The 16521-nt window shown below is 41.3% G+C and overlaps 1 protein-coding gene across 7 annotated transcripts in view; it reads right to left on the reverse strand.

Moving 5' to 3' along the window:
* Window positions 1-933: 933 nt before the first annotated feature.
* Window positions 934-16521, reverse strand: part of tbc1d4 (TBC1 domain family, member 4) — a 37656-nt gene continuing 22068 nt past the window's right edge. For 2 of the 7 annotated variants that reach the window (XM_074658719.1, XM_074658721.1), the window contains 11 exons: window positions 16295-16447; window positions 13243-13400; window positions 12217-12426; window positions 9372-9533; window positions 9079-9237; window positions 8881-8981; window positions 8625-8768; window positions 6424-6583; window positions 6091-6260; window positions 4362-4538; window positions 934-3697 (listed from right to left, as the gene is read on the reverse strand). In XM_074658719.1, coding sequence (XP_074514820.1) covers window positions 3467-3697; window positions 4362-4538; window positions 6091-6260; window positions 6424-6583; window positions 8625-8768; window positions 8881-8981; window positions 9079-9237; window positions 9372-9533; window positions 12217-12426; window positions 13243-13400; window positions 16295-16447 — 1825 coding nt within the window. In that variant the 3' untranslated portion in view covers window positions 934-3466. The other 5 variants (XR_012597109.1, XM_074658720.1, XR_012597110.1 and 2 more) reach the window with 5 other exon arrangements.

Here is a 16521-nt window from a genome sequence, read left to right on the forward strand (position 1 = left end):
TCTTCGGTAAACACAAGATTTAAAGTGGCGCTTTTGTGGGATTCATTGTTGATTAAATCAACTAATTGATGGGGCGGCTGTGGCTCAGAGGGTAGAGCAGGTTGTCCACCAATCGGAAGGTCGGTGGTTTGATCCCCGGCTGCTCCAGGTCACATGTCGATGTGTCCTTGAGCAAGACACTTAACCCCAAATTGCTCCCGAAGGCATAGCCATCGGTGTGTGAATGAGTATTTAGATTAGATCTTGATGTGCAAAGTTGGCACCTGACATGTAGCGTAAAGCGCTTTGAGTGGTCGGAAGACTAGAAAAGCGCTATATAAGTCCAAGTCCATTTACCATTAGTCGACAAAATCTTATGTGCGTTATTCGACTAAGAATTTCTTTGGTCGAGGACAGCCCTAATTTTCATGCACTCTCAATCGCAATTCAATACATAGTAGAGAACCCCTGGTTGGGAATCACTGATCTACATCAAAGTGGTTTCATCAAACAACCATCTTCATTCAATTCAATTCAATGAACTGATACGCCATTTCTTCTGTTTCTTTTGTCAGAAGTCAAGTATGTGAGGAATATTAATTTCATTCACTGCATTATAGCTAATTCAGAACTGTACACTTGGTTGAACGTTTCAGATACTTTGTGAAGGGTACAATTTCACAGAGGATTTTTTTTTCCCACCGGAGACCTGTGGTTCTCTTTGCCCAAGGCGTTAACAAAAGTACAACTCTTGAAAGGCCTTTAAATAGACTCTCCAAAACTGTCGAAGCCTACCTTGGCCTTTTACGCAATAATACGTCTACACACAGAGACCATTTCAGCTCGAGGCTACGTCCTACACTTGAAGTGCTACCTTGTAGAGCAGGAAAGGAACATGATTTCTTTATGAGAGCTTACTGAGCAGCAAAGAAAGTCAGACATGAGTAGACAGAAAACAAGGCAAGGTGAAGTTTATTGAAGAACTCATGACAGTGTCTTTGTTTTTGTGTAGCCCTCATGTTGACAGAGAAAAACAATCCATTTATTATTAAATGTCTTTCCTTAAAAACACACTGATACAAGCACTATTTAGTAGTCAGGAATCGGAGCACCTGATGTAAAATAAAAACCTTTTGCTGACCACGAGGATGTGCATAACATTAGATATTGACAAAATGATCTCACATCTCCGATTAATGGAGAATAAAGGCCATCGTGTATTTTTGGCACAAAGGAATACAATGAGAATGATGAGTAAACAAGTCTGCCAATTGTCTTCTTTTTTTTTTTAAGTGTCAAGTTTTTACTGCCAATATTTGGTATCTTTTCAAGCTTTTGTCTTAGTCCATACCTAAAGAAAGCTCAAAAGGTGTAGTGACAAAAAAAAAAGTCATCATATTTAACATATAACACATCACAGCATTTTTGGATGAATTCATACATTTTCCTTTCATTCATTTTTGAAACACAACCACATCTTTGGTTCCAATTTATATTATGCACAAATACTGAAAAATGAGCAAAATACAGGCAGGAGAGCGGCATAGGACTGTATCCTACGAATCCTTCGACCGATTTCAAATTCTGTTGTTTGATATGTTTCACGTTGAGAGAACCCCTGCTGTTCGGGGGTGACCATTTCTCTATTATTTATGAGAAGTTAAGGTTCAAACCTTTACGGCGTCAACTCGATTACCACGGGAACATTTCATCATGACGGGGAACGTGAGGGCGGATTTACCGACCAACCTATCAAACTTTTCACGTGAATAACTGGAGCTCCTCCTGTAACTCAGCAAAAGTAGGCAAGTGCTCTGAGCATAATAGCAAACACACAGAATCGCTGAACGTATTGCACTGTATGTCTGCTTGGACTAAAGTTTGAGAGTAAAAACTTTACACTGCAACAGACACAAATGTGTCACGGCGACATGTCGCCAAGGATGGGAGGACTGAGTAAGTACATTTCTCATGATAGACATCACCTTGGTTTGATTGTAAGGGTGTTTTATGAAAGCGGGGTCGAGCCTGTGACTGTTTTTGCTTTCAATCAGAGCTGGCGATGGTGAGTCAGACACGGAGGTGGGATAAAACAAAACCGAGGAGAGAGCCAGGGACACTCTTTGAACTGTCTGGTCTACCCATACAGTCAGACACAGCTTGGTTGTATGTGAGTGTGTGAACATATACTATATATATACATATATAGTTGTATGTGAGTGTGTGAACATATACTATATATATATATATATATATATATATTACCCAGTATCAAGAGAGACTTTTGGTCTCTCCTCTCACCTACACACTTGAGTTTCACTGCAAACATAAAATTGTCCGTGTGACGAACAGCAATGCAATTGCAGATATATGTTGTCATGAACTCTTGAGACAAACAACACCAGCTGCTGGTAGTTTTGTCAAACCTCGGGCTGACAAGAACATGACTGTCATACAGACGTTTTAGAACAGAAGCATGTGATGTACATTCAGATCACTCCCCCACCTTTAGTCTGTTTTTCTCGTTGCCCCATGGGGAGCGTGAACTCTGCCTCGGCGTCTGAAACGCGGCGCTAAAAACGAGGCGACACCGCGGTCAGTCACACAGGAAACTGAGAAGGCAGACGACCTCACATCCTGCCTGCGCTGTGGGAGAAACACTTCCTCCTTAAAAAGCAGCGAGTGCACGTACTTAAGAGCTCTCACGTGAAGGCAGTGGCGCGGTGCTGAGGGATGAGCTACCATGTATGTCTGCTGAAATTTAAAGCCTAACATGGCAGACGTGTACGTCTCTGTTGTGAACAACAAAAACATTATCGCAGTGATCTTTGGAGGGAAATTACATTCACGAATTTCAAGTGAATACAAAGGAAATGAATGTGACTATACTCTGAAGCAGAGTTTCCATCACAGACACGCAAAAACAATGGGATCATACACACTGGTAATGGCTATAAGTTGAACCTGAGGTCCAAAGGACTGTTTTGCCAACAGGCAACTTCTGTTCACTGCTTTTGTGTTGCTACTGAGACTGGTAGTAAAAACATCAAGGCAGTGCTCAAAAAAGATTTGCAGAGGCAGACACATTTCTCGCTTGTGTCAATCTAGAAAATTCCCCCGTGATTACCAAAAAGATCTGAATAAGGAAGGATGTTGTGCATCTCGATCTCACCTTCAAACTGGCAGTGAAACAGATGAGACAGAACAAGCAGCTATGATGCACTGATGGAACAGTCTGTTTGCTAATATAACTGAAACCATCCTCCCACTGCTCCATTATATGCTGACAAATACCACGGAGATATTTCCCCATACAGTCTGCACGACGTCTCGAGTCCAGACAATCACACATTTACAAAAAACCCTGCTACTCTTGTGCAGCTGTACAACAACAATAGCCGTGGAGCTCGGCAGCCTTCTTCCACTAAAGCAGTCTCCATTTGTTCACTTCAGTCTCTGCCCAGAGCAGCCAGCCCCCTGGTTGCCATCAGGGCTTCTTGGCTGCAGTTTTGGCTTTCCCGTTGGGTCCTGTTTTGATCTGGGTCATCTCCACATCTGTCAGGGCGTCAGGGGGAAGGCATGAGCGCATGCGTTCAATGGTCTTCTGGTGAACTGCCCTCTCCTGCTCCAGAGAGCGAATCATGTGCTTCATTTTGCTCTCCCGAGAAAGGAAGTTCTCTACGCTCGTCTCCAGTGTCTGAATCTTCTGCCGTGCAGCCTAGAAGGACATAGATATTGTACCTCAGTGAATACAGGGCACACCACAAAAGACAGAGGGTAAACAAAATGCACAGAAGCTGCAAATTCTGAGGAAGTCAGCACTTTGTTGTACCCGAAACATAGCACAAAATCTCAACAAAAGTGCGATCAGATAGGATTGTAGTTCATACAGAATCCAGGCTTTGTGTAGTTCACTTGTTAAATGTTGTCGTAACAGTTATCCAACACCATAAGTCTACAGATTGTTCTTTGTCACATCGGATACGAGCAGCTCAATACCTCTTTGACACTCATTAATATGAGGACTATCAGGTGTGACTTTACCAGTCTCGCTGCACAGATTCACAAACTACTTATCAAAAATGTTAAGAGCATTTGGAGAACATGTTCAATCCCTTTGTCTTGCTATCATTCTCACTGAGTTTTTAACTTGTGTTTTAGTGCCATCTATGGGTAGTCTGAGGCACTACCAGTGCATCAACAGGAGGAATAATAAACGGACCAATGCATTAAATACCTCCCACAGTTACACATCAATTCCCTCAATGATCAAGCATTCAAATAATGAATACCATTACAAATTATATACAAAACATTTCCTGCTGTTTCCCCAAAATGATTCCCACCGATGTGGATGAAACAGGGATTCTTCTCTTCCTTACCTGAAGCTTTTCCAGTAGGTCCATGTTCTGTTTCTTCAACTGCACATTCGTCTTTTCTAATTTGTCGAGCCGGTCGGAGTCATCGGGCAGCGGCCCGCCCTCTAACATCTCATCCTGCAGGACGTGGTACTCCACCTCGTAGGCATGCAGCTGCTTGGAGATGTCCATCTCCATTACCTGGAAAACAACAGGTTACACACAGTGAGACTGACGCCATCAACTAGAAAGTCACAGAGTGCTACAGGAATGAGTCCTATTGAAGGAGGCTGGGACACGGCCCAAATGATTGGGGTTTAAATGAGATTGCTTTTTATGGCTGTGGCTAAACACATACAGCAACAGTACTTTTGTCAGGAGGCACTGTAACAGAGAGCATGCAAGTGCTAGATATTATCTTTAAGACTGCACGCAACAAAAGCAATTCTTCTTCTATATGCTGTAAATACACCTTAAATTAAAATGCTATTATTACATTTTTCTTTGCAGTAAATCTGTAAATAAAAATTGCCACTTTTTATATGTATTTTTGATTTGTTATCTAATGCTTTATTTAAACATGTAGTCTCATTGAGACCACGCCTTGTATTTTGGATCTTTAAAGGGTAATTTCAGTGTTTTTCAACGCGGACCCTATTTTCCCATGGTTGTGTGTCAAAGTGACCAATAGGGACAGGCTCAGATTTTTATTATAAGTGTCTGACAACATTATGGAAGAGATCCTACAGAGAAATAAAACATTTTTCTTACCTTTTGCTTGATCCGGTCTGTTTATTATTGTGTTCAAGTCCCGCTCAAGGAGAAGTCTCGTTGTGAAATAAATAAATAAATATGGCGGCCATCGAATTCAAACACCTAGTCCACATTAACGAAGTCATCTAAATATTCAGCCATGACATTGAAAATCTAAGTAACTAAGCTACGCTCGCGTTTCCGTCATTATGGAAGACGGAACCTGCCAAAACAAAAAATAAATAAATAAAAGCCTTGATAAATAAATAAAAATGTCATTAAATGTAGCAAAAATAATATAAAAAATAAATGTAGCCATTAATTAATTGATCAAATGTGACAAATTGATATTTGTTTTAATTTGATTCTTTATTCATTTATCTTTGTATTAATTCCCTTATTAATGTACTCTTCTGTTTGATTTTCCCTTTTATTTATTTATGCATTTAGTTTTATTACATTTTTTAAATATATTTATTTATATTATTTATTTTGTATTTATTGTTTTATTTTAGATTTTTGGCAGGTTTCGTCCTCCATACACAATGGATATATTCCACTATTCCACTGTTAGTGAGTCCAGCGAGACTGTCCATAATGTCAGACACTTATAATAACAATCAGAGCCTGTCATGGCAAAATTGAGCACTTCTAGTGGACGTAAATGATGGTGCCAGCTTGCCCCAATAGCACCATATTGTAGCCTGTGAGCAGCTGCCATTTACAGCATTCTCCCTCAATACTGGACCAATTTCAGCAATTGTTGTCCCCATTAGTCAGTTAGACACAAAAACATGGGAAAAAAGGGTTGTATTTTTTCCAGGTTGAAAAATAAAGAAGTTACCCTTTAACAACGTGACACAGAACGTGTCCAGAAGTGGTCAGCTTAACACAATAGAGATGGTGTTAAGTGGCCACTCATGGATAAGTATTAAGTTTACATGTGTCATTGTGGGACCTGGGACTGTACTTTATACTATTTCAACTTCCAGCTCTGTACCTTTGCCATGGTCTGCTCCATCTGTGTCTGATTGAGGGCGGGAAGTGTAGTTTTCAGATAGTCCACAATGCTCTCAAAGCTGTCGCACTCCACTATCTCCCCCTCACGGCTGCTCAGCAGACAGAGTGCAACTTTGAAGATCACCCCAGTCCCTTGGACAAATACAAAATCTGAGGAAAAAAAACACAGCAATAAATGTTTAACACACTTTTCCTTTAAGCTTTCATTACTACAGGGCTATTTAAATGCCATCCTCTTTTGAAAATAGCATCGTGCTGATAAGCATTTGCGTGTGTGTGAGCAAACACAGGGGCCATTATTCTAAAAATATACCAAAGACGCGGGACACAAAGTTGAGAGGGAACTGTGAGGCGTAGAGAGTGAGGAACCACGGTGCTGCGTAGAGGCTCGGGCTGATCTCGTGCTCCTCGAGGTGATTGTACAGCTCGCGGTGGTAGTCGTGTAAAAGCCTGGAGAGCTGGTACATCTGAACCTGGGAGAACACAGACAGATAGTGTGCACGGGCATAAACACACACATTCAAACAGATAACAAAACACACGGAATAAACTGGTATATCTGGATCTGCAGGGGACAGAGTACCACAGAGCGATCTGAGAATTATTAGCTGGCAAATGAACATTTACCCCAAGCTGGGAGCTCCTTAAGGATTACCAGTGTTGTTTTAGAGACTTGCTCAGGCACGCATTTGATGAGCTGTACTAACTCTCCAACAGTGTATTACAGTGAGTGCTACAGTGAAATGTTCAGCAGGCAGAAAAGAGAAGCAGAAGTTAAAGCTCAAGCTAAAATTAGACCGTTATCAGTCTTACAATTTCCTGGCCGTTACAAAGAAGACAAGTAATCCCTTTACCTCCTCGTAGTGAACCACTGTGCAGAGAAAAAAGGCACAAATTCCTCTCTGCTTTGCGACCTTTGGATTAGTCCTAAAAGAGCAGAACTGCAGCGTCGGGAGAAGCAAGAGGGTACTGCTAAATGGTTACCTGATGTAGATTAAACATTACCACGCCTGCTGATGCTCTCACCCCGGTGAGGTCAGCTGATGTTTGACGGAAGCTAACAGGGCAGGCATGCAGGTGTGGTTTGAATAAGAGGTGGAGACACAGACTACTGTTTGCTGTTGCTAACTAATAACCCACACAGGGCCTTTTACAGCAGGCAGATGACAGCTAAAATGTGAATGTTAAAGTCCAGTGTGCTTGTTAATCGCATACTGTTTCTAACAGTTTGGATACATACTGTGCGTATGTCATAACATTTACATTTAAAGCTACTATGTGTAGAGTTTTATAGCTCTTTTATTATTCCAAACTAAAATGCTCAAATTATGAAGTTATTGTTGAGAGAAAAATGAGAACTTCCTGGTGAAACTGAAGCAGTCTATGTGTTGCTGTTTATTCTCAGTGGTCAGATTAGGTTGGGGAGGTGTACAGTGTCTTTTTTGATAGCACCAGTGGGGGGGCACCAACAATTTGAAATTATATTCATAGTTGTTTTAATGCTCAGAGGATTTCTTTTCCTGCAGTACCAAATGTTCAAGCGATTTGATACATTCCCCCAAGCCCAAAGATTAAAAAGTATGTTATTCAAAAAGTGTGCGCACAAACACAATCAACTGGCCGGTACCGGAGGTAACTTCGACAACGGAGATGTTGGGTTTATTTACTTCTTGAGAGATCCTTTATTGATTTGTTTGGGAGGAGGATTTACTCGTGGGGGAAAACTGAACTGAACAAACTGACTTTCTATCTTTTGTTGTTTAATGCTGAATCCCCGAAAAGTGTTTTTTTTATGTTTTTTTTTTGTTTGTTTCTCAACTCTTTATTTTTAGTGAATATGATTGGGACTTGTATTTGATTATCTTACACTTAATTCCCCAGATCCACTTAATTTGAGCCAATCTGACAGCAGTCAATCAAGTTGCAGGAAAAAAACATGAATTACATTATGTTACTGAGCGCCAGTTACTCTGCCGTTAAAATGGCATTACATTTGGTGAAGGGTGCATCGTGACTTGTTTAGGACTGGAAACTCAAAGTTTAGAACTTAACTTGGTACTTAACAATCTTGACCTGGGACTAGACTTGGGACTTGTCAGTCAAGACTTGGGACTTGTCAGACAAGGCTTGGGACTTGACTCAAGATTTGTCAGACAAAACTGGGGACTTGACTCTGGACTTGTGAGTCAAGACTTTGGACTCATCAGTCTTGACTTGGGGCTTGACGCAGGACTTGTCGTCAAGACTGGGGACTTGACTCGGGACTTGTCGGTCAAGACTTGAGACTTGACTCTGGACTTGTGAGTCAAGACTTTGGACTCATCAGTCTTGACTTGGGGCTTGACCCAGGACTTGTCAGTCTTGACTTGGGACTTGACTCGGGACTTGTCAGTCAAGACTTGAGACTTACTCGTGACTTGCAAAACAATGACTTGGTCCCACCTCTGCCACATAGTAACGAGATCCCTCATATTCTAATAACCGAGCGGTCCACCCAGCCATTGGTGTACTGACCTGCAGAGAGACCATGTCGGGTCTGAACTGCTGCCTGATGCCGAGGTCGTACATGAAGAACTTCAGCATGTCGAAGGCCTGCTCTTCGTTCATGTGCAGCAGCAGCACTCCAGCCACGAAGCTGATGCCCTGGCAGTAGCCAACCTGTGTGACACACAAAAATAATGTACTACCAACGTCATGACATTCACCACACTGTGGCATTAGAGTGATGCACTGACTGTGGGGGGAAAGAAACAGGGATTACAGTATGTACCTCTGTATCCATCAGAGAGTAGGCTTTCAGGAGGTTGTAGAGGGAAAGTTGCCCGGCGCCCAGCTGGGCCGAGAAGTACTGGTGGTTGGGGAAGGTCCGGCCTGAGCAGGGGAGGCAGAGATAATATTTATTTATATCTAAACATTTACTAAATGTTCATTGTTTCTGTGATCTTTCAACATGACAAGAAGTGCACACCTAGATCCACCAGAATAGAGTGCTGCTGTGCGGTGAGCTGCTTGAGCAGGTCGTGGTAGGGGATGTCCGGGGCTTGCTGACGCTGGGGCAGCCTGTGACGCAGCCGGTGCTGATGGGAGAGGAGCAACCAGACCTCCCCGCGCCTGCTCTTGGGAACACCTGCAGACAAAATTGGAGGCTACATGTGCTCATTCAAAACATCACACGTGTACCGCTGCATGTTTATTGAAACACAAATACATGCATCTCTCCACAACCACTTTCTTACACACAAAAACACACACATCTCTCACCTTGGCAGAGTGCACGATACATCTCCTCCTTGTCTTGTGGGACCGTCGTCCTGCCCGGGGCTGTCAGTTTTCTCTCCCACCACGCCTGCGAGTCTTTGGAGCACTGGCCCACTTCCTGGTAGTTCAGCTTCATCTTGCGGATGTGCAGCTCATCCCTGCTCGCTGCAACACAATCGCCAGGAAAGGAAAAACAAGACAAAAGAAGAACATATTCAACATCATTGTGTCGATTAACATTCTCTTGTCGCACCAGAAAATCAAGAACCAACAAAAGAGAGGGCTGTACTGTTCTGTTTTTACATTTGTAAAAACAGGATGCAGCTGATTTAAAAAGCAAGTGTGGATATAGTGCCTCACACCTTTTGTCACCAGTTACCATGGAAAGCCTACCACGTAAACACAAGCCACAATACCCACATTAACACCAAAGATCCATCTTTATTATGCGGGAGGCAGGGAGAGGTACAACGGACAAAAGAAACAAAAACACCATGAAAGTGTGATCGGCCCTGAACATGCAAACAAAAGTAGCTGGGTTGAATGAATATAATAACCAACACCCGAAATCATGCAAAACATCTATCTGCCTTGATCCCAAAGGGCTGCTTTTATATCGCTTACCTTCTATTGAAAATGGTTATTCACAGTTAGGTCCTCAGACCAGCATTGGTGTCATAATAACAAACAAAGGGAAAGAGATATATATGTTGGTATAATATAATATGATATAATATAATATAATATATTTAGGGCTGTCAAAGTTAACACAATAATAACGCGTTAACGCAAATTCATTTAAATCCCACTAATATTATAACGGATTAATGCAACAGATTTTTTGGGAGGTTGTAGCAGACTCAGTTTTAAAGCTAGAGTGAAGATACTGGTATCATATGAAACTACAAAAACGAAGGAATCCGTTGGTACCAAACATGTCATACTAGCTTGTAGTGAAGGAGGCAAAATAGGGCTCCAAACTTGTGCTAAATTTTGGCGAGGAAAAACTGTCATGGCCATTTTCAAAAGGGTCCCTTGACCTCAAGATATGTGAATGAAAATGGGTTTATGGGTAATGGGTAATCTATCGTTTATGATAATCACATGCAGTTTAGGGCAAGTCATAGTCAAGTCAGCACACTGACAGCTGTTGTTGCCTGTTGGGCTTGAGTTTGCCATGTTATGATTTGATGAAAGCATATTTGCCTACTCCCATGTTGATAAGAGTATTAAATGCTTGACAAATCTCCCTTTAAGGTACATTTTGGACAGATAAAAAAATGTGCGATTCATTTGTGATTAATTGCGATTAACTATGGACAATCATGCGATTAAAGATTTTAATCAATTGACAGCCCTAAATATAATACCGTTTTATAAAAATAACTTTTTTTATCATATGTGCTCAGAGTTCCCGACTGCAGCTTCAATGTTACACGTTGTTCTTTGTCCATTGTTTGAGCTAGGCATGAATACAACTGACACACACTACAGTCTTAGACTTTCACTATTTACAAGGTTGTTGTAATGGTTCTCTTCACTGTAAAGATGCACTTCTGATAATGGAGTAGCTAATTAACTGTCCCAAATGGCCTCTACTTCCTCTTCTCCACTCCATTCCTCCTCTAGCCTGTTAACTTCCTGTTTAGAGACATGTGGTTGTGAGGGGAGAAGAGGAAAAAAAGGGAGTGCTAAAATAAACTTTGGGATACACCCTAAATCAGTCATAACCAAAGACAGGAGATTTTATTAGGGTCGCCGATATATATCTGCAGTTCACCTTTGAGCCACATGAGGGAGCCTGAATGGTCATATTGTTCTGATTGTAGCCTACTTATAACACTGGATCTAATATGAAAGGCTAGTGTACACTCTATTTGTTTTACGGATGAGAGCTTAAATGCATGTATTTGGTCTCATTTATAAAGTATTATGTTTTCAGTAACATGCATAAAATGAAGTTGTGATTTATCAAACGTATCTTTTCCAAAGGGCTGGTTATTCAATATCAAATAAGGTAATGCTGAAATGGTAGTAAAAATGGTCAGGAACGTTCATTTACATACAAATTCACTCTTCTTATGATTTATAGATATTATGAATTGGGTCGCAATGGTTTGTCATTTTTAAAAAGTGGGACCCGTGATAAAAAAAGTTAGGGAAACACTGCCCTAAATAACATGAGCCATTAGAGGGCAATATTTCCAAATGTTATATCTGTTTATTTTAGCCAATACTGTAGCTTTTTCTCATATACATGCACTTTAACCCACTGAGTGTTTGAGCATGTTTCCATATCTCAATGTGTTCATACGTGTGTGTTTATGCAACACCAAAACATTTTTCTCTAATTATAGCTGTGCTCCATAATCTCCAACCAAGACGGCAACATTTGACTTCTCAAAATAAACACAAATGACAGCGTAAGGAGGAGCTAACTCTGAGCTTTCAATCCCTGCTATCCACACTCGCAAAGCTTCAGTTGTGGCAACAACAAGACTTTAAGTGTTGGAGCGTGTGGTGAGGGCCGAGTGTGAAACTTTCATGATAGGTGAGGAAAAGGGACGGGAGCAGGAGTGGTAGTTGTAATAAATATCTGAACAACCTTAACAATAAGACCCAGTGAGAGCTGGTTTCAACAAGAACGGCCCCATGACAAATTATAAATACCACCAGTGTGTGCAGAGAAACGAGTACACTAAACATCCAGGAGATACTGAATGCTCTACAGTAGCAGCAACAAAACAGACAGCATGTTCTTGGTATTTCTCATTCATGTGACCAAAGGGAGGATTCGTCCCGGGGCGATTATCATACTTTATGTTGCACAGTAGTAAATGCAGCTCACCCTCCAGTCTCTGGTTCTCCTTCTCCATGCGCAGCAGCAGGATCTGCTGGTGGATGGCGGTCTTCCAGAGGGCCCGGTAGTCAGCCCCCGTCCTCTTAGGCCTCTCCCCAGACAGGTGGTCACCTGCCGGCAGCAGGCGCCCAAAAGGATCCAGCCCGGAGTCCAAGCCATGAGGAGAGAGAGGCAACAGCTCCCTGCAATCAGGGTGGTCTGAAACACAGCATCCAACAACATCAACAGGAAGTACATGTAGAAAATATATTTTTATGTCACAATATGAACAAATGTGTACTATCAATGTTGGTTGATGCTTGTTGGCAAAGACGTTATTAAGGGGAGACAATCCAGGTGAATATGGTAAAAAAAAATGAACTGATATCGCCATGAAACTTCACCAGTTGATTACTTATATTAAGACAATTATTTTTGTATTACAAGTTTTTTGAAATTGTATTTTTAAATATGCAAATGAGGCAAAATCTTATTAAATATGTGCTAATTTGCATACATTGCCAGAACAGAAATGTGAACATTGGATAAAGCCAGGTTCAAAATTCTTGTTTCATTTTGTTGACATAATATGTCAACAAAATGAAACAAGAATTTTACAGTAGAAATGTTGGATATCTCTTTTTATCAGTCCATAAATCAGAAAATACTGTCAACGGTCATAAAAAAAAATCTATTTTCACCATGTTTTTAGGAATAAAATATTGCATAAATCAGACCATGAATGATGTATGAACAATACTAGTCATGACAACAGGTAACAGGTAGGAGGATCTCTTTCACTCGTGTTTTTCATCAGTGTTTATCTGACAAGGATGGGGTGGGAAAATCCCTCTTTCCCTTCAGCCCTTACTGCTTCCCCATATATGCATGCAATTTGAAAGTTTCAGAATAGCAATTTTCCACAAGAATCAAATGTCCTCCCTGCCTGCCTCGTCCTCATTCTCTATGCACTTGTGGATTATTCATTGTGCATCATGTTGTGCCTGAGCCGCGTGAGGGATTGTGTTACCAGACCTGGGTGTTGCATCGATGCAGACGGCTTGTTCATGGGTGAAGCGACCCTCAAGAAGATCTTCTGTCTCCAGGAGACCCTGCGTGGGGTCAGAGGGAGACCTCCACTCACTGAGTCGCTGCTGCAGGCGGACAGGGTCCTCTTCCTGCCTTCCCCATTGCTACAAGAGGAGAAGGCAGCGTCACAGACAGGCGATAAATGAGTCAGGTATCGTCTTACACCAATACTCTTTGAGCAACTTTTACAAATGCAGGCGCACACACACACACACACACACACACACACACACACACACACACACACACACACGTCCTTCAGCACACAAATTCATCCCACATTGTACAAGCTTACCATCAGCAAACTCTCTGAGCTGATGTGAACCTTAAACACACTGATGGAAAACATGTACCAGGCATTGACTGATTCCCAGTGTCCATGTTATTAGGGCAGAAGGTAGTGCCGTTATATAAAATGACAACAGCCACAGTAACAGCCACAGTAACAGCCACAGCGGAGAAGCATGCATGTACTGTATGTTCACTTCCTGGAAAAGAAGTGTCTTTTGTTAGTGGAGAAGAAAAGGTGGTTACTGAGCTGCTGGAGGTACTGAAGAACTCCATGTTCACCGTCTCATATTTATCAGTAGTCATAAACTTAAAATTCACACCTACCTACACAACAATGCAGACAATGTAGCGAACTTGGTCCCATTTTAAATGGCGTAATTGCAATTTGCAACAACAAAAATAAAGTGCATGGTCATATGTGGAAAGTAAACATATGAGCATGGACTGTGCAAAAAAGTGGGTGAAATGGAGTAGGAAAGTTGTCTCCATATTTTTTGACATGCATAATGACGCACCATGCAATTACCAACTCTGCAGCACAACGTCATTAGTACAATAGCAGCAGAATTAAAGACAATGTATTGTAATGTATTTTTACTATACCTGGAAGCCCCTCCTATCTTATTTTGACCAACTGACAGTGCTTCCGTATGATTAAGGCCACTTGTATTTTTGTAGTATACGTTTTAATTTTATTTGGGACGTAGTGTATTTGGGCAGACTAATGGACTTCTGGCATATGAGATGTATTTCTCTCCATCAGCTAAATTGTATGACATCATAAAGTTTGATTTATGTAAAACAAAATGACCACTAACAGGTCATTTGTCCATTTGTACATATTTGTACATATTTTATCTGTAGTTTGGGATTCATCCTATAATTATTATTACTGTCAATGTGTACTTTCTATCTCATTTTTTGTTTCTTTTTTTTAAATTTAATTTAACTTTATTTTTTGTTCTTTATCCTTTTTGCATCAGCAATGGGTGAGGATTGGGTGGGAGGGGGCTTTGGGGGAAAAATACCAAAATATGGAGGGACAATCATTTACATGTGTGCTCTATTTGCATGTTTCTGTACATCTGATGTTACTCCCAATAAATTATTACAGAAAGAAAAAAAGAAAAAAGTCTATATTCTTTTGCAGGTTGGGTTTTACTTAAATAAATAGTCAGGTCGCATTCGACTAGATTTGATTGTGTATACATGTGACATTAACATCATAATGTAGCTGTCTGAAATATTGCAGTCGCTAAACCATATTCACAGTTTTTGTTCTCTGTCTTTTTATTCACAGGATTATTTTATATCAGTGCATTCTGCACTGCAGCTTATAAGCACCAGTGAAATTACATGTTATATATGTAATAAATTTGTTTATTCGTCTTTGTTTGTTTGTAAGACAACTATTTTTGCGAGTGAAAATTCACAGTGAATGGTAAATTTATATAAAATATACAGCAAGGCTGTTGAATGTGAAAATGAAATCTCAAGAACTGAAGAGATTTCATTAATGACTGGTTCAAATGACATCTTTCCTCCAAGCTTTTCATGTTACTCGTTGAGGATCACTTGATGGCGACAGTAGTTAGTAAGCTTGGTCAGCACACAAGCGTCCGTCCGATCATGTGGACAGTGAAAAACAGGAAGTGGCCTTTATTGAGACAAATGTCGCTGAGACCATGAGTTTACTCTAACAGCTGCTCTGCACATCACCTCTTTGACAGATTACCTCTTATCATGTTTTTCCTGACAGTAAAAGTCACATAAAAGACAGCACTGGGGTTAAGTTATCTCACAGAGCGACAGATAAAGCAAACCTAACTGTGGTTATGTTGGCATATATTCAGATTTAAACACCTAGCGGGTCGAGACTCTTCAACAAGTTGTCTTTTAAATCTGCTTTTTTTTTTTCATCCCCAGAGACGACGCGCTCCTTTTGCTGCATTGTCAACTTAAGTGCTCAGAGGATAGGACTGCTGTCGGAGGAGACAAACATCCTGTGGAAATGTCATTTTACAAAAAGGTCTGCTCTGCTGAAGCTCATTCATAATGGAAATGTTAACCTTTACTTTCTGCCATCCAGGCACCTAGCGGACCGTGTCAGGGTGGTGCTGAGAGAGAGAGAGAGAGAGAGAGGAGACTCACAGCGGTATGTCTTGTTTTCTTGAACATACTATATTAGCTGATTGATTAGAGCAGCTGAACTTTAACAGCAACCTTTCAAAATAAATACATCACGGAGCTGAGTCAGCACGATGCTTAGAGTTCCTGAGGCATCGTGGAAAAGTGTTATGTGCGGTTAATAAAAGGCTATAAATCCAAATTAAATACAGTTTTGCCGTGCAAAAAAAGCTTAAAATTCACATGCAAATACAACAAGAGAGGGGTGTATCAGCATCCCCTTCTACTTCTGAGAGAAACAGGAAGAGGGCGGGTCCAGCTGCAGAGACGATGGGAAAAAAAGAGTAGCTGGAAAGTATTTTTTACCAATAAAAAGGTTGTTGTGGATAGACAGGAAAAAAGTACCAAGATACAGGGACAAAAAAGCTGAGTGTTAAAAGGTTTGGACAGCCAACAGGTATACGGCTACTGCCGTCCCAGCAAAGACCAGCTCGCCCCTCCCACCCGTCTCATCCCCTCTGTCCTTGACCGATGTGTTTGGGTCCAAGTAGGGGGGATGTGTCTGAGCACCCCCTCTCACCTCTTGAGGCTCCCACTGTCTGCCAAGGAGCTCAGGGACCCCAGGGAGCCCTGGTAAATGCTTTTCAGGAAAGTGGGGGCGGAGAAGGAGGAGGGGAGGCTGAAGGTGGACTCGCTCTCCGAAACGCTGCGCGTTCTCGAGACAGCTACGGGACTGGGCGAGCCAAACATGAAATGCCCACAAATACAAAAAAAAAAAAAACACATTACACAAAAGAAAGAGCTGCT

This window comes from Sebastes fasciatus, chromosome 14 (genome assembly GCF_043250625.1).
Source record: "Sebastes fasciatus isolate fSebFas1 chromosome 14, fSebFas1.pri, whole genome shotgun sequence".
Lineage (NCBI taxonomy): Eukaryota > Metazoa > Chordata > Actinopteri > Perciformes > Sebastidae > Sebastes > Sebastes fasciatus.